This window comes from Emiliania huxleyi (assembly GCF_000372725.1).
Source record: "Emiliania huxleyi CCMP1516 unplaced genomic scaffold EMIHUscaffold_60, whole genome shotgun sequence".
In the NCBI taxonomy this organism is placed as follows: Eukaryota; Haptophyta; order Isochrysidales; family Noelaerhabdaceae; genus Emiliania; species Emiliania huxleyi.
Window position 1 is genome coordinate 579,783 of NW_005197506.1, and position 18,887 is coordinate 598,669.

The 18,887-nt window shown below is 66.0% G+C and overlaps 5 protein-coding genes across 5 annotated transcripts in view; 3 read left to right on the forward strand and 2 right to left on the reverse strand.

Moving 5' to 3' along the window:
* The window catches only part of EMIHUDRAFT_464979 (structural maintenance of chromosomes protein 6), a gene marked incomplete at its 5' end in the record, with an annotated part of 4,597 nt that extends 2,302 nt beyond the window's left edge, over positions 1 to 2,295 (forward strand). Inside the window, 3 exons of the mRNA XM_005764297.1 lie at positions 29 to 142; positions 270 to 1,384; positions 1,659 to 2,295. Coding sequence (XP_005764354.1) covers positions 29 to 142; positions 270 to 1,384; positions 1,659 to 2,040 — 1,611 coding nt within the window. The 3' untranslated portion in view covers positions 2,041 to 2,295. The remainder of the gene's footprint in view (positions 1 to 28; positions 143 to 269; positions 1,385 to 1,658) is intronic.
* Positions 2,296 to 6,168: 3,873 nt separating this feature from the next.
* EMIHUDRAFT_437539 (hypothetical protein) lies at positions 6,169 to 7,549 on the reverse strand. The gene has a single exon (XM_005764298.1). The coding sequence runs from the start codon at positions 7,504 to 7,506 to the stop codon at positions 6,544 to 6,546; it is 963 nt and encodes a 320-aa protein (XP_005764355.1). The 5' UTR covers positions 7,507 to 7,549; the 3' UTR covers positions 6,169 to 6,543.
* Positions 7,550 to 7,576: 27 nt separating this feature from the next.
* EMIHUDRAFT_214316 (hypothetical protein) lies at positions 7,577 to 9,048 on the forward strand (the record flags this gene model as incomplete). Its single annotated transcript, XM_005764299.1, has 3 exons — positions 7,577 to 7,600; positions 8,058 to 8,375; positions 8,839 to 9,048. The coding sequence occupies 3 exons, from the start codon at positions 7,577 to 7,579 to the stop codon at positions 9,046 to 9,048; spliced, it is 552 nt and encodes a 183-aa protein (XP_005764356.1).
* Positions 9,049 to 10,006: 958 nt separating this feature from the next.
* On the forward strand, positions 10,007 to 12,679 carry EMIHUDRAFT_357682 (hypothetical protein; the record flags this gene model as incomplete). The annotated part of the gene is made up of 5 exons (XM_005764300.1): positions 10,007 to 10,037; positions 10,061 to 10,116; positions 10,739 to 10,783; positions 10,814 to 11,791; positions 12,000 to 12,679. Coding segments are annotated over exons 4-5 (1,387 nt in total), but the record flags the coding sequence as incomplete, so codon positions are not given.
* An 81-nt stretch (positions 12,680 to 12,760) lies between these two features.
* On the reverse strand, positions 12,761 to 13,428 carry EMIHUDRAFT_357684 (hypothetical protein; the record flags this gene model as incomplete). Its single annotated transcript, XM_005764301.1, has 2 exons — positions 12,761 to 13,111; positions 13,194 to 13,428. The coding sequence occupies 2 exons, from the start codon at positions 13,426 to 13,428 to the stop codon at positions 12,837 to 12,839; spliced, it is 510 nt and encodes a 169-aa protein (XP_005764358.1). The 3' UTR covers positions 12,761 to 12,836.
* Positions 13,429 to 18,887: the final 5,459 nt, after the last annotated feature.

Here is an 18,887-nt window from a genome sequence, read left to right on the forward strand (position 1 = left end):
ACCCCCCACCCCCCACCCCGGCCCACAGACGCACGCGCCCAAGCTCTGCAGTGTCCGCATCCTCGTCCAGCAGCGAGAGGCGCGCTTCAAGCCGGCCCCCTCGCGCCACCCCGACGTCGCCTCCGTCCTCGACGCCGTCGAAGTGGACGACGACCAGGCGTGCACTCGCCGCTCCTCCGATGCCGCGCTCCCCGGGCACGGCGGCACCGCACACCACCTCAGCCCCGGCTCCAGCGCGGCCCAGCTGAGCCCCGCCCCCGCCGCCCAAGGCGTTCAACGCGCTGCTCAACTTTTACTCGCCCGAGGCGCTGCTCATCGGCGGCCTCACAGACGCTCGCGAGCTGTTTAAGAAGCGCGTGCCCTTCGTCGCCTTCGACGCCGACGGCATGAAGCACTACCTGCGCGGCGAGCTCGAGGCGTCGGAGCAGACCGGCAGCCACACGGCGCGCGGGCTCATGCGGATGGACTCGGCCGCGGTGCTCAGCGGGCTCGAGCAGCGGCAGGCGGCGGCAGAGGCGGAGGCGGCGCAGGCGGCCGAGGAGGCGCGCGGCGCGGCGGCCGAGGCGGCGCGCGGGCGCGAGGAGGAGGAGGCGCTCGGCAGGCGGTGGCGGCAGGCGGCGGAGCGTGCCCGCGCCGCCGAGCGGCAGATGGCCGGCGTCGAGCAGGCGGGCTTGCGCGACGACGTGGAGGAGGACCTCCGGCTGCTGCAGGAGGACCTGTCCGAGATCGAGTCGGACATCGGCCGGCTCGCGCAGGAGGAGATGGAGCGCGAGGGCGCCGCGCGGCTAGCGAGCGAGGCGGTGCCGCCGCTGCAGCGCTCTCAGAAGCTGGCCGAGGCGGAGGTGCGCTCGCTCGGCGGGCGCGGCGCGGCCGAGGGCGACGGCGGCTTGGACGAGGAGCTCAAGCGTGCCAACGGCGCCGTGCACAAGGCGCGGCAGGCGGCGGAGCGGCAGGCGCGCGCCTTGCGTGAGCAAGAGCTCGAGGTGGGGCGGGCAAAGGAGGAGGCGGAGGGGATCCGCGCGAGAGTGGCGTCGCAGTTCGCCGAGCCCGAGGCCGCGGGCGGCGGCGCCGGGAGCAGCGGCGGCGAGTCGGTCGAGGCGGTGCAGAAGCGGCTGCAGAAGATGCGCGCGGCGCTCAAGAAGGCGGAGCACCTCGCGGGCGGCGAGAACCGCGGCGAGACCACCTACGCGGCGCTGCTGCAGGCGCAGCGTGACGCGGAGCGCGCGATGGCGGAGCACGAAGAGCAGATCACGGCGGTGAAGGCGACGGCCAAGGTGGTGGAGGATTCAGTGCAGGAGCGGTACAAGTTCCACCGCCGCTTCCTCAAGGCGCAGGGCGTGCAGGCCGTCTCCGACTTCCAGATGCACCTGAGCCGCCGCTCGATGTGCGCCCCTCACGCCTCACGGCCCGTCCGCTTCCCCGCCGCGTCGTCATGAGTTTGTGTGTGTGAGGGAACAGCATGTTTGTGCGGAGATAGCAGCAGCAGCAGCAGCAGCAGCAGCAGCAGCAGCAGCAGCAGCAGCAGCAGCAGCAGCAGCAGCAGCAGCAGCAGCAGCAGCAGCAGCAGCAGCAGCAGCAGCAGCAGCAGCAGCAGCAGCAGCAGCAGCAGCAGCAGCAGCCCCGACGCGTCACGAGCCTGTGCCCGTGCCGTGCCGCAGGGGCGGGTCGCTCCGGTTCGACCACAAGGAGGACGTGCTCGAGGCGCAGGTGGCGCCGCGGGCGGGCGACGCGGCGGCCCGCTCGACGACGGCGCTCCGCTCGCTGTCGGGCGGCGAGCAGGCCTTCTCGACCTTGTCGCTCGTCCTCGCCATGTGGCAGCTCTCGGCGACGCCGATGCGCGCGCTCGACGAGTTCGACAAGAACATGGACTCGTCCTTCCAGGCCGCGTCGCTTAAGCTGCTCTTTGAGATCTTCCGGCAGCAGCCGGGCCGACAGTTCCTCATCCTGACGCCGCTCGACTACTCGTCGCTCTTTCGCGAGGCGGGCGTCGACGAGCGCGACGCGGTAATCCACCGGATGCCCGACGTTGTCCGGCACTGACGCGGCTGCAGTGGCTGACGAAGCGCTGTCGCGCCTAGCTCCATTCTCGGGAAGAGCAGCACGAGGGCCGCTCTCTCGCCGGTGGGCTCTGGCCCAACGCCATACAGTGCCGGTCAGACTTGAGTGCGTTGGACGGAGGCGAAGCCGTATCATGTAGAGATGGTGTGTGAGTGTGTGTGTGTGCGGGACTGTCGGCGAGCCGGCATGCTAGGCCACTCGATTTTATGCATGGTAACTGTAATACACTTTATACCACACCCGGCCCGCCACACACACTGACGCGACAGTTCCTCAGTTGTGTGGCTTGTGGTTGTGCAGTGACCAGTGTAGCAGTATAACGGCTTTATCAGATTGTAGATACAGTTTATGATCAGTGTGTTCCCCTCGAAAAACCGAGAAAAAGCACAGAGAGACGGCTCTCCCCTCTCGTGTCTCGAGTGTAAACACCGCGTTCTATAAACGCTGTGCGTGGCCACTGCCCGTCTTCAGTGCGCGGATACGCGAAGTGCTGTGGGGTGAGCGAGTTGCCAAGAGACCAGTGAATTCGGCGTAAAAAGAAAAACGAGGCCCGTTTCATTACTTGGACCTTGATAAACCAGGGACTCGGAGCTCGCGCAGAAGACACAGGGCGTGCTGCGCCCCGCGCGATCCCTGGCGCCGAGGGGGCTGAGCTGCTGACCTTAGCTCCTTAGGATCATGCTTAGGATGCCTCTGCAGAAGGCCGGCGAACGTCGGCAATCCGCACCTACCGAACATATCCGGAATCCGCAACATCGCAACACAGAGCGGCCGCACACTGCTCGGTACCCCCCCTGCACATCTAAAGTCATCCCTGCTGCAGGGGGGGGGGGGGGTCTGACCCCAGCAGCAGAACTCTGCGGGGGGGGGGGGGGGGGCCCCCCCCCAAAAAAAAAATTTTCTTGTGGGGGGGGGGGGTCCCGACTCCCCTAGCAGCAGAGCGCACTGGACCCAGCGCTCCCGCCTCTTCGCCGCCGCCCCTCTCCCCCCTCGGCTCACTCCCTTTGTTCTCTTCTCATAAAATCGGAGGGTCGGCCCACGGGGGGACCTCCCTAGCTGTTCGCACTCGAATGCCGTGGCCCCAGATCGCGGGCCCCCTGTACCGCGTCGGCGCCTCAGCGGCGTGGATGGTGCCGCGACGGCCCGGCGACCCGACAGGTGGTCTTCCCACCTGCATCTCCCCAATCGCGCCCGCGCTCGTGAACTGAAGCGACCCAACGATTTTATGAGTGGCAGCAAAAGGAGTGCCCTCGGCTCGTGTTTGAGCGGTACGCTCGAGGCGGTTGTGTTCACCGCGCCTTCGAGCCCAATACACCTTCGTCGTGTCGAGTGCTGGCGTTTTACTAAAGACTTGTGACCATGTGAGTCTATCTTGTACTTATGTACTACCACACTAAAAGCCCCGGGTGTGAAACCCACACTGCCCTGCCCGGCCCAAACCACACTGCCGAGGTGTGAATAGGCAATAGCCGGCCGCTCCCGAGGTCTCGAACAAACTTCTCCATAGCGTATATAGTGAGCCACTCACTCGGGCGTCTCGGCTGACGTTGATCGATCTCCCTAGCCTATCGGTCCCCCGCTCGATCCTCGGACCGCTCGCTCGTCGAAATCGATCGACTGAAGTCATCAAGGTGACGGTGCCTTTTCTTTTTTCGAAAACGCGCACGCGCGCGCGCGCACGCCCGTCGCCCGGCAAAACTGTCAGGTCCGCCGCGACGCGTCGCCGCAATGGCGGGCAGCGACGTGGTGGAAGCCATGCAGCTCGCCCTCAAGCCATTTCATATGCAGCACCTTGCCGACGACTGGGCGGCGCAAGCCGGCGAAAAAAATCGCTCCAGCTGTCTGTAAAGCCGTACAGAGCTGCCACTTGCCAGCACCCCCCAGCACCAGAGCTCTGCTGCTGCTGGGGGGGTCCCGACCCCCCCAGCACCAGAGCTCTGCTGCTAGGGGGGGGGTCCCGACCCCCCCAGCACCAGAGCTCTGCTGCTGCTGGGGGGGGGTCGGGCATGACTTTAGATGTGCAGGGCGGGTACCGAGCAGTGTGCGGCCGCTCACAACCAGCCGACCATGCCCCGAGCCGACAGAGCCCACCAACCCAACCCCAGACTTGTAGTGCACGTGTCTAGTCCGAAGAGGAGGGGGGGGGGGGGGGGGGCCCAATGTGCCCAGGGTTTTGCCCTAAAACATTTTTTCTGAGATAGACAGAGCAGACCCCACCGTGTGTGCCGTTCGGTTTCGAATAAGAGAGTTGCGATGTCTCGTGCCGTGCCGCCGCCACCCGCCGCACCATGCGCTGCGCCGCCGCACAGGGAGGTAGGGCGTGGTCTCCACGAACCCGGCCCGCTCTCACCTCTTTGGACTTCGCCCTTTGTCGACCGCGGCGTTCCTCTCAAAAAGTGGCGAGTCCGCCGGCAGTGCCCCCGCGCCCCGGTGACAAGCGGCCCGTCGCGAGATCACGCGACGTCGCCGACTCGCATGGAGCAGGAGCCCGCGACGGCTCCTCCCGGCGGCAGATCCGCGTGGCACTTGAGACACAGCGCGTCGCCGCCCTCGCTGTCTGCGAAGTAGTCCAGAAAGCGAAGCGATGGGCTAAAGGCCCTGTCGCAGCCCTGGCAGAACTCGGGGAGATCGAGGCCCGCGGTGTCGTCTCCGATCTGGCCGTAGCCCGCGTAGCGGGGGTTGGCCTCAGACTTCTTGGCAGGGCGGAATTTTTGGTGGCAAGCGGGGTCAAGGACGCGCTCGATCAGCTGCGCCTTGTTGCCGGTGACGGGCGTACCGAGGGCGCGGCATCGAGTCTTGAGGTCCGCGACAGAGAGAGCGCGGAGCGCCGCTTCAGAGCGCATGTCGAGGTCGACCTCGAGTCCGGACTCCGGCGTCCATGCCTGGAGCCCGCCCGGCGCAGACGAGAACTGCTGCAGGAGGGCCAAAGCGGACTCGTCGTCGACGTTGTACTCGGACGGCGGCACTCGCCGGAGGGGGGACATCGGCGGAGTGGGCGGAGAGGTCGGCCGGAAAGGCTGCTGTTGCGGCGGAGGCGGTAGCTGTGGAGCCGGCAGCATCAACGGAGGCGGCATTCCAACCGGGTGGGAAGGCTGCAGGAGGGCGGGAAGCGGGGGAAGCTGGCAAGGAAAGTAGACAAACTGCCCAGGCCTTGCGCCCGGCGGCAGCACGACGGTGTGAACCTGGCCCCACGGCAACGCTGCCTCGACAGGTCCTCCGGGGTGGTGGAGCGGCACCTGGATCTTCATCTGGATCATATTGCCGAAAGCGCCTGCGAGCGCAATGTCGCCGCAGACTGATCAGTGTCGTGAGTATTATTATGTTGGGCTGCGTAGCGAGGCGTGGCCGCGAGGCGCGCGACGCAGTGAGCGATGCATGGATATGCTGCTCGCCTCAGTGCGAGCGCGAGTGCGGCCCGTGAGTGAAATGTGCGTGCAGCTCTTGAGGGCGAGCCAGAATGGGCGAGAGCAAAAGAATAAACCCGCGGGTCCCGCTCCCGTTCCCTTCCGTCCCTGGGACCTTGTCCTCCTCCCATCCCTCGTTTGAGTCTCGCCTTTCTTTCTTTCTTTCTTTGGCACTAACACAAACAAATAAATCACCTCCGTGCCAGATTTCTTGTTGGCTTCTAAAAATCTCTCTCAATGCTCCACCCGCAAAAAATAGGACTGGCCGGACTGGCACTACATTCCTCCCATCCCTCTCTTGGGCTGTCCGTTTCTTTCTTTCTTTCTTTGGCAAGTGCTCCAACGAGTTTGGCACTAACACGACTTGCGCGAGCGGGGCGGGGTGCGCGCTGTCCCTCGGGTTTGTGCGTCACCCATCTCTCCTGTCTTTCACTTGGACTTGCGCGGGGACGCCCAGCCCTTAAATAAATAAATAAAAACGGACACCACTCTACTGTGAGGTGGGTAAAAAGCCCTTAGGTTGGGGTGTCCGTTTTATTTATTATTTATTTGTGGCACGGGACTGGCGCGCACTGGCACCGATGGCGCTAGGCGGGCGAATTACTCGCAGTGGCGCACAGCGCAGGACCGAGAGGCGGCGGCACGCCGATGAACAGCGAATGAAGCATAAAAACCCTCTCGGGGTTTTCGAGGCTAAGGAGTAAGGTTTTTGTTTTTTGAGGAATAGAACATACGTGTTCGGTGTTCGGAGTGAACAAGGCGCCACCCGAGCAGCCTCAGGAGCTGCCGGGCGCGCGAATACTGTACCACACGGGACGACTATGAACACACGCTGCCGCCGGTGAGCGCGCACAACCCCGCAGACCTCGAGGTACATACTGAGTGCGCGAACCGGCGAGCAACCGACAGGAGGTGAACAGCGTATGCGGGAGCACACATGCATCTCTACCTAGAGCCACAGGCCAGCACGCATGCGGCGGGGACAGTACAAGGACGCGGCGAGAGGCTCTTCGCTTCTCAGGGCGCGTGAGGCGCGGGCGCCGCAAAGTAAACAACTGTCGTGGGGCAGAGCGGCGGTTGGCTAGCAGCTCTCCGCCTCGGGCGCCGCCCTCACGCCAGCAAGCACGTTGGCGTCGCTCGCAGAGGACTGCCGCATCAGCTTAGCCGGCGGCGGAGTCTTGGCCGGCGGCGGACGGAACCACATCGGCCCCGCCATCGTGACGGCGTTCGGCAGGTAGACCGCCGAGGGGTTGCCGACGAAGCTCTGCTGGGGAGGCATCGGGATCCAGCCGCCGGGGTGCACGTTCGTCGCCTGTCCGACTGGCGCCTGTCCGATTGGCGCCTGTCCGACTGGCACCTGTACGACTGGCACCCCGACTGGCGGCTGTCCGACGGGCAGCTGGACCAGCTGCCCGTTGGGCACGCTCGCGGCGATCTTGAAGAGGGGCGCTGGGGGCTCCCGGTGCGGTTGGGCGGGAGGCTTGAAGGCCGCCGCCTCACGCTCCTTCAAAATCCGCATCCAGCGATTGCGGATACTCGAGTCGGAGCGTCCTTCAAGCAGCTTTGCGATCTGCCGCCACTTGCACCCGAACTGCTTGACGCCCGACTCGATGATCTCGTCCTCCCTCGAGCTCCACATGGTCCTCCCGTGGTCGGAGCCTCTAATGCAGTCGCCCTTGATCTTGCCGCCGGGTGCCGGCGCGCCCGCCGCGCACAGCAACGCATCGGCCGCGTCAGTCCGCTGCTGGCAGCTGTCGGGAGCGTCAAAGGCGTGTGCCTTTTGCAGCCGGTGCCACCGGTTGCGGACGGCGTCGGGCGTGCGGTTGTGGAGCTGGCTGGCGATCTTGGGCCACTGCGTACCGAGCGTCCTCACAGCCGAAAGTATGAAGAGGTCCTCGTTGTTGGCCCACTCGACCTTCCGTCGCTTGTAGGGGTTCTCGGGCGCGTCGTTGTCGTCGGAGAGCGCAGTCTCAGTGGAGGGCGAGGCGCAGGGCACGTCGGCGGTGAGCGTGTTGCTGCCTTGCCCGTCCTGGAGTGTGAGCATTTTCTGGACGGCTCCTCTGAGGAAATCGGCGAGGGCGGCTCACCTGTGTGTCGTCGGCGCCTCACGATCGATGATCCTTCACCTCTTTACCGAGGTGTGCCGAGATACATGTACATATGACCGGCAGATTAGCCGAGATATCGTTGGGTCATTTGTGAGCAGCGAAAATAAAAATTGTGCCGCGACGATCCTTACCGTGCGCGCCGCCTTTCTTCTTTAGGTTTGCAACAAAAGTCTCTTTATCTTAGTTTTGTGGTTCTTCAAAGAAAGAAAAGAAAGAAAACGGACACCCCAAGGGAGGGCTCGTTCTTCACTCGACGACGGCGCGCGTTTTCTTCTCCTTGCGCGCGCTCAGTGCCACGATCCGGTCCGGCCACTGTCTTGGCGGCAGCTTCACGATGACGGCCCTGCTCCTGTCTGCTGCGCGTCGTCTGCGGCCTCTCCGGCCGCAGCTTGCTCGGGCGATGGTGGACGTCCCCCTCGGGCGCGTCGCGGCGCCTCCGCCGCCGGCGGCGGACGAGGCGCCCGCCACCGATTTTGTGGCATACGAGGTGGCTGGCGGCGTCGCACTGATCACGCTCGCGATGCCGGAGAGGAAAAACGCGCTGAGCGTGGAGCTGGTGAACGCGCTGGGCGACCACCTCGCGGCGGCGGCCTCCGACGACGACGTCCGCGTCGTCGTGCTCTCCAACGAGGGCAACACCTTTTGCGCCGGCGCGGACCTGAGCGGCCGCTCAACCGCCGCGCCGCGCCACTCGTTGGTGTCTGTGCTGGATGCGATCGTCGAGTGCCCGAAGCCGGTGGTCGGCCGCGTGGCGGGGCACTGCATGGGCGGCGGCGTTGGCCTCGCGGCCGCGCTGGACGTGTCGGTCGTCGCTGACGACGCAAAGATTGGCTTCACAGAGGCGAGCCACTCCCCCTCCGCCTGCCACGCCGCCGCCGCCGGGCGCCACCCGCGCCCGCCATCCCGGACGCCTCCGCCTAGCGCCCACCACCGCCACCCTTCGCCGTCGCCACCTCCACCTCCGCCTCCGCCTCCGCCTCCGCCTCCACCTCCTCCACCGCCTCCACCTCCGCCTCCGCTGCAGGTCCGGCTGGGCGTCTGCCCGGCGGTCATCTCCGTGGTGTGCCTGCCCAAGCTGCGGCGCGCGGACGCGAGCGAGCTTTTCCTCAGCGGCGAGCGGATCAGCGCCGCGCGGGCGGCGGCGGTAGGTCTGGTCAACTACGCGGTTCCGCCGGCGGAGCTGGACGCAAAGGCGCGCAGGCTGCCGCCGCGGGCACGGCGGTGGCGGCCCTCGTGTCTGGAACGCGTCCGCGCCGCCCCTCTTGTAGGTGGACGAGCTCGTGGGCAAGCTCGTGCGCGGCGGGCCGAAGGCGCTCGCCGCCTCGAAGCAGCTGGTGGCGCGGGTGCCGCAGATGAGCCGCGAGGAGGCGTTCGACTGGGCGGCGCCCCTCTCGCAGCAGCTCTTCCACTCGGACGAGGCGAAGGAGGGCATCGCCGCGTTCAAGGAGCGGCGCGACGCGGCGTGGGTGCCGGCGTGAGGGCGCGAGGCAGCAGCGGACGTTAGAATCGGCGGCGTGAGGCCCGCGCGCGAGGCAGCAGGGGACGTTAGAATCGGAATCACAACCAAATTGCAAAAAAGAAAAGAGAGAAGAGGGGGGGGGGGGGGCGCGCAAGAGGGAGGGAGAGAGGGAGGGAGAGAGAGGGCGGAGCGAGCAGAGAGAGTCTCAGGGGAGAGAGAGAGTTGAGAGAGTTCTTGAGAGGGAGGAGAGATGGAGAGGGCCTCACCAGAGGGGAGCCTTTAAGAGCCTTGGCACCAGCCAGGCAGTTGATTTGGCCCTGGCACCAGCCTTGGCAGTTGATCTGGCCTTGGCACCAGCCTTATGGGGGGCGGGCACGCGATATGCACAGGCGCCACAAGGGGCGCAGCACCGACCCAACTCGTCGGAGGTGGGGGGGGGAGGGAGTCCCCCGGGTCCTGCGCGAGCGCGAGAGTAACCCCAGGAGGGCCAAGATGAGCGGTGCGCGCAGGGGTCGGCGTGGAGGGCGATGAACGCGCCGCGCGGGGCGCCGCCTCACCGGCCCTCGCCAACGCCTCAAAGTGGCGCAGAGTGAGGGCTGAGGCGGCGTACCGAGCGAGCACGTGAGCCCCGTGGCTCCAACCGGGCCCTTCCTTTTTTGTGAGCAGGTGTGCCGCCGCGCGAGCGACGCTCCGAGATCGCCCGAGATCAGATGGCGCGGCGCGGCCCCGAGATCGCCCGAGATTGCGCGAGATCGACCGAGACTGCGCGGCGCGGCCCGACCGCCTGAGGCGAGGTGGATGGGTTGGGAGCGAGGGGGCGGAAGTGGCCAGTGCGGTGTAGATCGGTCAGCCGGGGCGCGTGAGCCGGACTTGTGAGCCGGACGGCTTTCATTTCTCTCTGCGTTCTTGCACATGGAGTGCGAGATACTCGACTTTGTTTTGTCTCGACTTTCCGCCCCAAACTGTCACTCCCCTTTCTCCCGGCCGGGGTGGGGCGCGCGCGGGGGGCGGCGGGTGTGCGGGATGTCTGTGGGCCCGAGAGCGATATGCCATGTCGCCTTGCGTTTGTTTCAAGCTCAAAAAAAAGGCGGTGATTGCGGCGCAGGTGGGGGGACGGGAAGTCCGTCGGCGTTGCCGCGCTCGTGCGGCAATAGCCGGGTGGAGGGGGGAGCGTGCCGGACGGGGCGTCGTCGCGCCGTCCGATGGTCTGCTGCCCCGCGCAGCAACCGTCGGGCGACGACCCGGGGGCCAAAAACCCGGCGACGACGGCGCTCTGGATGGGGCGTGACCTCCTGCGACCTGCCTCCAACCTCCTTCCTTTTTTGAGCAGGTGTGCCGCCGCGCGAGCGACGCTCCGAGATCGCCCGAGATAGCGCGGCGCGGCCCCGAGATCGCCCGAGATTGCGCGAGATCGCCCGAGATCGCGCGGCGCGGCCCGAGGCGAGGTGGATGGGCTGGGAGCGGGGGGGCACAAGTGCTCAGTGCGGTAGATGGTGAGCTCGGGGCGCAAGAGGTGGCCTGTGAGCCATCCGGCTTACATTTACCCTGCGTTCTCGCACATGGAGTGCGAGGTACTCGGCTTTCAATCCCAAACTGTCACTCCCCTTTCTCCTGGCCGGGGTGGGGCGCGCGCGGGGGCGGCGGGTGTGCGGCGGGTGTGCGGGATGTCTGTGGGCCCGAGAGCGATATGCCATTTCGCCTTTAGTTTGTTTCAAAAAGAAAAAGGTCGGCCCGTTGCGGCAGCCTGGTTTCATGAGAGAGACGCGCAGCCGCTCCTTGTCGAAGAGAGAGACGCGCAGCCGCTCCTTGTCGTAAGTTCAAGTCGCATGCGGCTCGACGAGATGCTCCGCAGTGCCTTCTTGGCGTCGGTGTTGTACTGCACCCTCCTCTTCTCTGTGACAGCCGCAGTGCAGCGTGAGAAGAGCTGCGGGCCTGGCTGGAGCGAGCGCCGGTGCGACCACCGCGTGAGGGGCGAGATACATCTGTGGACCGCCCTCCTATTCGCACTGCTCCTCCTCCTCTGGGCCGTCCTCCGGGCCAGGGGGTGGCTCGGGCGGCTGGTGCGCAAGACGATTGGCGGCGCTCCGCAGCACACGCCGCTCTCCTCAATCTCTGTCGACATGCCGCTGTCGCCGATGAAGGAGCCCGGCGCGGCGCCCGCGCCGACGCTCCTCTCCGCGCCGACCCTCCTCGGCCACCGCCGCCAGCCCACGCCGGACAGCGTCGTCGAGCTGCTCCTGCTACACGAGGACAGCGAGCGCTGCACGCAGAGAGACGAGGCCGACGAGAGAGAGCGCGCGTCCCTCGAGCTGGGCAACGAGCTGCATGCCGACTTTGGCGAGATTATTGACGCGCCGCTCTCGCCGCACACGCCGCCGCCGCCACCGCCACCTAGACCGCAGCCGCCAGAGCAGCCTCTGCCGCCGCCGCAGCAGCAGCCGCAGCCGCTGCCACAAGCGTCCTCACCGCCGCCGCAGCAGCCGCCGCCGCCGACGCAGTCGTCTCAGCCGCCGCCCCGGCGGTCGCCGTCGCCGCCGCCGCCGGGTCCGCATTCGATCCTGCACGCGGCGACTCGGGCGTTTGAGGCGGCGATGGCGGCCGGAGGCGGCAGCGACCAGGAGGACGGCGCGGGGTCGGGCGAGATGGACGTGGAGTTGCTGGTCGCCGCCTTCCGCACCAACCTTGCGGTGACGGAGGTCTTCGGCTCGATGATGACCCCCGCCGTCAAGAATGACCTCGCCAACCTGGACAAGCTCGCAAAGGTGCGGCCGCCAAACCTCCCCTCGCCGCCAAACCTCCCCTCGCCGCCGCTCTCTGCACTCCTGCCCCCCTCCCCCGTGCCGCCCGCTGCGTCGCCTCGCTCGCTGCGCGCCTCCCATCAACACCGCCTTCTCCCCCACACACGCCCTCGCCGCCGCCTCTCTCACCGCCTCCCCTCTCACCGCGCGCCCTGTCCTCGGCCGCACACAGGCGTGGGAGGCGCTCGGCAAGCGGCGCGGTGCGGCGCAGGTGGCGACGCTGCGAGGGCTGCTCGAGGCGGAGCGGGCGAGCGGGGTCCACAAGCCGGGCGGCGTGCTGCGCGACCCCTCCGCCGGCATCGCCCTCACCTGGCTGCGCCGCTCGCTCGCCTTTCAGCGCGGCCTGCTGCAGGGGCTGGCGGCGGACCGCGGCGCGACGCTGAGCGCGGTGGCGACGGCGGCGTACAAGGCGCACCTCGAGCGGTACCACAACTGGGTGCTCCGGGGCACCTTCAAGGTCTGCCTCGGCGGCCTCCCCGCGCGAGACGTCTTCCTCGACAAGCTCGGGCCCGAGCTGCGGCCGGCGGAGCGAGCAGAGGTGTGCTACCGCGAGGCGGCCGAGGTGGGGGAGGCGATGCGGAGGGCCGACGAGCGGATGGGCGCGCTGCTGGTCGCGCTCGACATGGACGACCAGCGGAAGGCGTGAGGATCGGGCTATAGAATTCGTCTCGGTACACGTCTTACATGCGCGTGCTGGCCGCGCGCGGTGCCACGCTGCCAGATAAGAGATCTCTCTGCGTCTCTGTCCCGCTCTTGTCTGTTCGAGCGCCCTGTATGTGAAAAAAAGAGAATGGGCGTATATAGAGACGTAGTGGGATGTGTCGTGCATGATACATATATATGTAAACGGACACCTCTACTGGGAGATGGGTAAAAAGGAGCAAGTCCCCGTCGTGCATATATGACAGGGGCGCAATCCACACATACATACAAATTACATGGTTTTATGCAATGTGACTTCGATCCCGCGCCGAAACACACCACACTCTCTGTCGTCACCCGCTCAGCCTCACGTCCTCACACCCTCCCGCTGAGGACGGATGCCGTCGAGGTACGCCATCTCCTCGCCCGTCAGCTCAAAGTTCGGGTCGTACGTGCCCAGATCGTCCTTGGAGTGCAGCGCGGCCTTGGTCGCGTTGTGACCTGTGCCGGTGGCGAGGATCGCTCCTCGCTGCAGCGTCCAGCGGAAGCACACCTGGGCGGCGCTCATGCCGTGCGCGCGCGCGATGGCGCCGAGGCGCGCGTCGTGGAAGGGGCAGCCGCTCATCACGTCGTAAGCCTCGTCTGCGCGACATGCGGGGCGAGGGTGTCACGGGGCGGCGACGGCAAGGCTGTGGCCGAGCGGGTGCTGGGCGTCGGCGCGCACAGGTGATGTTGTGCGTCCGGCAAAAGGCGATCGTCGCGTCGTCGTGGCCCGGCCCGTGCAGGCAGACGCCGGTCTCGGGCGAGCAAAAGGCCGAGCCGTTGATGGACATCTGGCACTGGTTGACGGCGGGCTTGACGCGCGTCGTCGGCGCCGCGAGGAGCGCCTCAAGGTGCGTCACGTTGTAGTTGGAGACGCCGATGGCCCTCGTGAGCCCGCTCGAGAGGGCCATCTGCATGCCCTGCCACTGAGCTGCGTTGGCCTTGGCAGGGTCGACGGCGGCGGCCGTGCCCTGCAGCTCGCACGGTCCGTGCAGCAGCACGAGGTCGACGTGCGTCATTCGGAGCTGCGCCAGGTTCTCCTTGAGCACGTCCACCGCCCGCTGCGGATCCAGCGAGCAGTCGAGCTTGCCGGGACCGTGCAGCGCAGCCACGCCGGCAGGAACCTTGGTCGTCAGGAAGATCTTGTCGCGCGCCGCGCCAGTGGCTTTGAGCGCGGTTGCGATGGCCGGCTGGTCGTGGTAGTCGTTGGCAGTGTCTATGCCCACGCCGCCAGACGCAAGCCAGGGAGCGACTCCGACGCTCGGGTCAGAGCCGCAGCACGTGCCGAGCGACATTGTCGGCATGTGGACTCCGGGCGCGATCTCCTTGGTCCTGGGCACGGCCGCGAGCAGGAGCGTGGAGAGCGAATGCATGACGCGCGGAAAACACCGGCAGGCGAGAGGCGGTGGGCAAGAGCGACTGCGGCAAGACGCAGAGTGAATGCGGCGAGAAACGGCAGCGGACACTCTCAGTTCACGAGGTGAACCGTGAACCCGGTTCATGAACCAGTTCGCGGTTCACGGTTAGTTCACGGTTCGCGGTTCACGGACTCGGGGCGGGTGCTAGTCGGTTCACGGTTCACGGTTCGGCCCGACGCTGCCCCGCCTGGTTCGTTCACGGTTCGCGGTTCGCCCTTTTTTTTGTCCTGCCTCGGTTCGGGTTCACGGTTCAGAGTTCACGGTCGGTTCGAGGGTGAACCACTGAACTAGTTCATGAACCAAGCTTATTTTCACACCTCTTACACACCGACACAGTTCGCGAACCACAGTTCGCGAACCACAGTCCCGACCCCCCCCCCCCAGCAGCAGAGCGCACTGGACCCAGCTCTCCCGCCTCTTCGCCGCCGCCCCCCCCCTCCACCCTCGGCTCGTGTTTGAGCGGTACGCTCGAGGCGGTTGTATTCACCGCGCCTTCGAGCCCAATACACCTTCGTCGTGTCGAGCGTGCTGGCGTTTTACCAAACACTTGTGACCATGTGAGTCTATCTTGTATAATAACACACGCGCCTCTATACATCAGTGTAGTCTCATCATCGAGTGATTGCTGGCCTGTGGCGTATGACCTCGCGCGCATATCACCAACGACGAGCATGCGAAGATAGGGAACAATATCTTGTACCGCCCGCTGTGCTCCCCGCTGTGCCACGGCATATGATGGGCTGTGAGAGCCGTATCTTCCCCCCTTGAAGCAGAGGCGCCGCGAGGCACGAGAGGCGTAGAAGAGAGGCTGGCGTGCCCCGCACCTCCCGGTTGGCAGTAGGAGGGCCCGCCGGTGAGACCACTGATTTTGGCTGATTTACGTATCGTCTAATACGTCATCGCACCTCCGCCATGTGAGGACGGCCTTGTGCGAGCGCTGTCGTTTGAGAACGAAGCGGCCGGAGTGTTCTGTTGCCTTCAAGACCTATTTCCTGAGGCAGCTCAATCCCTTGGTGAGGGCGGTCGTGTTCGTCACGGCCGGGTCGTGCATGTACCTGGGCGACGTCCGTCGGACTACGGTCCGCCATCTTTAGCAGGTCTTTGATCGGCTTCAAATCGTCCTCCTTGACGCCGCTCGCGATGTTGGTACAGTACGGGCGAGGTCGAGTGTCTCGGTCATGGTTTTGAAGAGGGAAGTCGTGCGTCCCGCCTCGAGCTGCAGATCCCGGCCGGTCACATTCGTGTACGTGTCTCGCTGATACGCAAGGTACTGTCCAGTTTTGTGGGGAAGTCGGAGCGGCTCAGAATGCGCATGCCGAGGATCGAGTCTGACTAAAAGCGCACGGGGTTGGTGCCGCCGACCGTCGGGAGGAAGCCGAGGAGTGCCAGGAGGATCCAGAGGGCGCCGACGGTGCCGACTCCGCCGCAGAGAGTGGCGATTGAGGCCAGGCTGTGCGCGTGGGCCGGTCGGGCGCGGTCCTGCGGCGGGCGACCGGGCGCCGCACGGCTGGCCCCGTCGGCCGAACGGTCCCGGCGATGGCGAGCTGCTCGACCGGCCAGATCGGCGCCCTCATGGCCGAGTCTTTCTGCGAGCGCATCCTCAGCTGCGCCAAGCAGGTGGTGCACAGTGCCCGCCTCAGTTACAAGGCGGAGGAGTACTCGATGGTGGTGATTCTCCGCATGAACCGCGCCTTTCATGGAGTACATGCGCAAGCACGAGAAGGACTATGAGCCCGGCAAGTAGGTTGGTGGGGGCGGTTCACGAACCAGTTCTCGCGAACCCAGTTCGCGAACCGCCGCGCGAACTTGGTGGGGGCGGTTCACCGCCGGTTCGCCAGACTCGGTTCGTTCACGGTTCACGGTTCGCGGCGGGTGTCGCGGGAGGAGTCGGTTCACGGATCACGGTTCACAGACTTGGGGTGGGGGCTAGTCGGTTCACGGTTCGGGGTTCACGTACTCGGGGCGGGGGCTAGTTGGTTCACGGTTCACGGTTCACAATTCCGGCGTGAACTGAGAGGGCTGGCGGCGGAACGCAGAGCAACGAGGTCTCTTGGAGCAGAGCCCCGGTGTCCCCCCCCCGTACGGCGCCCTCGAGAGGGGTACCCTGGGTGGGCGGGGCCTCTACTCGCCAGGCGTTTACTGAGACGGGCGTGTTTTTGCGTGAACGCGGCAAGAATATGCGCGCGACAAGAAAATCCGCGAGCGAGGCCAGAAAGGGGGGGGGCGGGGGGGCCTGATTAGAGCAGCTCCAGGTCGGCAGAGGACGATGGCCTTCGGGGAGGGGCTTGAGGCCGCGCACCATTTCTTTCCCTTCCAGAGACGCCGACGAAGGGCAGACAGGAGCGCTTGTGTGAGCCCAGCGTGAGCTGCCTTTCGCCCATCGCCGAAAGGCGTGGCACTGCGTCGCGACGCAACATGGTATCCACCAAGCTGATCGATATGTACAGATCGCAGGCCGAGAAGGGTCGGCAAGAACGCTACACCAAGTGCTTTGGAGCGGCAATGCTCGGCGTCCTGTTGCTCGTCATACTCAACGTCGAGAGCAGCCAAAGGACGCAAGACGCTGAGAGCAGCCAGACGCGCCACCACGTGCACGACCTATTCTCGGCGCTGCGCTCGCATTCTCCGCGTCCGCCGCTGCCGCCACCGTCTCCGCCGCCGCCGCCGCCGCCGCCGCCGCCGCCGCCGAGCCTACCTCCGCCGCCGCCACCCAGCCCGCCTCCGCCGCCGCCGAGCCCGCCTCCGCCGCCGAGCCCGCCTCCGCCGCCGAGCCCGCCTCCGCCGCCGAGCCCGCCGCCGCCGCCGAGCCCGCCGCCGCCGCCGAGCCCGCCGCCGCCCTCGCGCCTCTGCTGGCTACATGCGCGCTGGTGCGACCCTGCGGTTCCACCCCTGCTGCGGCGGCCGTTCGATCAGCAGGCGGCCGCGCAGAAAGGCGCCCTTCAGAAGCAGGGCGAGAGGCAGGCGCTTCAGAGGAAGGTGCAGCGAAAGGTGGTGCTCGGGGTCGCGACAATCCTCGTCTTCGCCGCGGCCCTCCTCGTCGTGCAGGTGGCCTCCCGCCTCCTGCGCCGAAGGAGGCATGCCCATCTGCGGGTGTACTCGCTTGCGCGGGCAGAGGACTGGTCAGACATGGCCGCAGACGCAGAGTCCTCCGTCGGGATGTGGGAGCGTGAAGTCACGTGACACGGGTTGGCGGTTGGGCTTGGGGCCCCGTGCCGCGTGCGCACGTGCACGTGCACGCATCTTGAAACTCGACAAACGTCCTCAATTGGAGTACTTTACAGAAAGGTTAAAGCGGACCCCGTGTGTGTATGCATGGAACCAATTACCAATACCCTTTTTATTACATCTTACAATGACGGAGAATGAGAGTTGAGAGATGCAACGAACTCGGAACTGCACACTCCACCGCACACAACCGGTTCAACCCCCCCCCTCGAGCATGTCACCCCCCCCGCGCCCGCGTCTCGGATCCCCCACCCAGAGTACAACTCAAGGCAAGGCTCGGCTCTGCACACAGCAGCGCGAGCTGCACGCTCTCTATCTCTCATCTCCTGCCCTAAAAAGTTCAAAAGTGAGTGCGTGTTCCTTCCCACATTCCGTCTTCATGCCTCATGGTGCCGCCACAACGATGACCTTATCGCCAATGGAGCGGGCGGGTGGCTCGCCGTCCTCTTCGAGGGGCGCACACAGGTAGCAGCGCGTCGCTTCTCCGACGGCCAGCGTCAGGGCGTGGAGGTACTTGAGGATGAGGACAATCAGGCCGATGTAGCCGCCGATGAGGCCGACGAAGGCGTAGTAGCTCGTGGTGGTCCACTCGTGCTCCACAATCTTGAACGGCGCCGGCGAGACCTTGAGCTGCAGGCACGAGCCCGCGGGCGCACACTTGGCGTTCGGCCCCTCGGTCACGGGGGAGGCGCCGCCGTGTGGGTGGATGCAGATGTTTGTGCCGGTGGGGACGTGATCGGTGTGCTGGAAGGTGGGCGTGAGCTTCGTCACGGCCGTCCGCCCTCCGGGCATGTTCTCGTAGATGCCCTCCAGGATCTGAAGGCTGACTGCGCCGTAGTGCAGCGGCCACCCCGCATACTCGATCAGCTTGTAGCCCTCGCCGCCGCCAACGGTCTGCGCGTACGGTGGGCTGCGGTGAGTTGGGCAGTGGGAGCACACTAGTCGGACGCCTACGGTGGGCGATGAGAACCTTCCACGAGGAGACGTCGAGGATCTTTCTAGCGTGCTCGGCGTAGTCGAACGCGTCTTGCATGCCCGTGTCCTCGTTCTCGGTGCGGCGGATAAAGTCGGTCGCGAGCGCAACGCCCATCTTTGGTGAGGGCGAGTGCGCGCTCACGCTACCCGTCTGTGCGTTCTCCCGCCAAGTAATAGTCAGCGCGTCGATCGGGTCGGCAGAGTAGTAGAGGCAGGCCCCTTGAGGACCGCATTCTTCGGCGCGTACTCCTACTGATGGTGAGACCGGGCGGCTCGTCCGTCGCCGGCACGCCCTCAAGTGCCGCATGCGCAAGCGCCGAGATGAATTCCGAGTTCGTGACCAGACCTTGGGTGATGTCGACAGACGGACACTCGTTGTCGGCGAAGCGGGTATACCAGCATCCCGAATCGGCGAGGCAAAGCAGTGCCTGCTTCGGCCTACGGGAATCCTCGCCGTTGAGCTCGACCCCAAAGCCGGGAGGATGCGATGAGGTGAATGAAGTCAAGCTCTGGACGCCCCTCCTCAAGACCTCCTCGGCGGGCGTTGGTAACGCCTCGAGCGGCGGCACGCCCGCCTCCGTTGGCCACTCCTACGCCTTTGGCAACACCGAAGAGAAGGCCCGCCGCCTAAACATGGGCTGCAAGGCGCGCGGGCAGCCCGGCCAACCCTTCTCCCACACGACCGGCCACGGCTACGTCAAGGCGCATCGCGGTTTCTACCACGACGCGATCTTTGTCAAGCGCAACAACTTCAACGT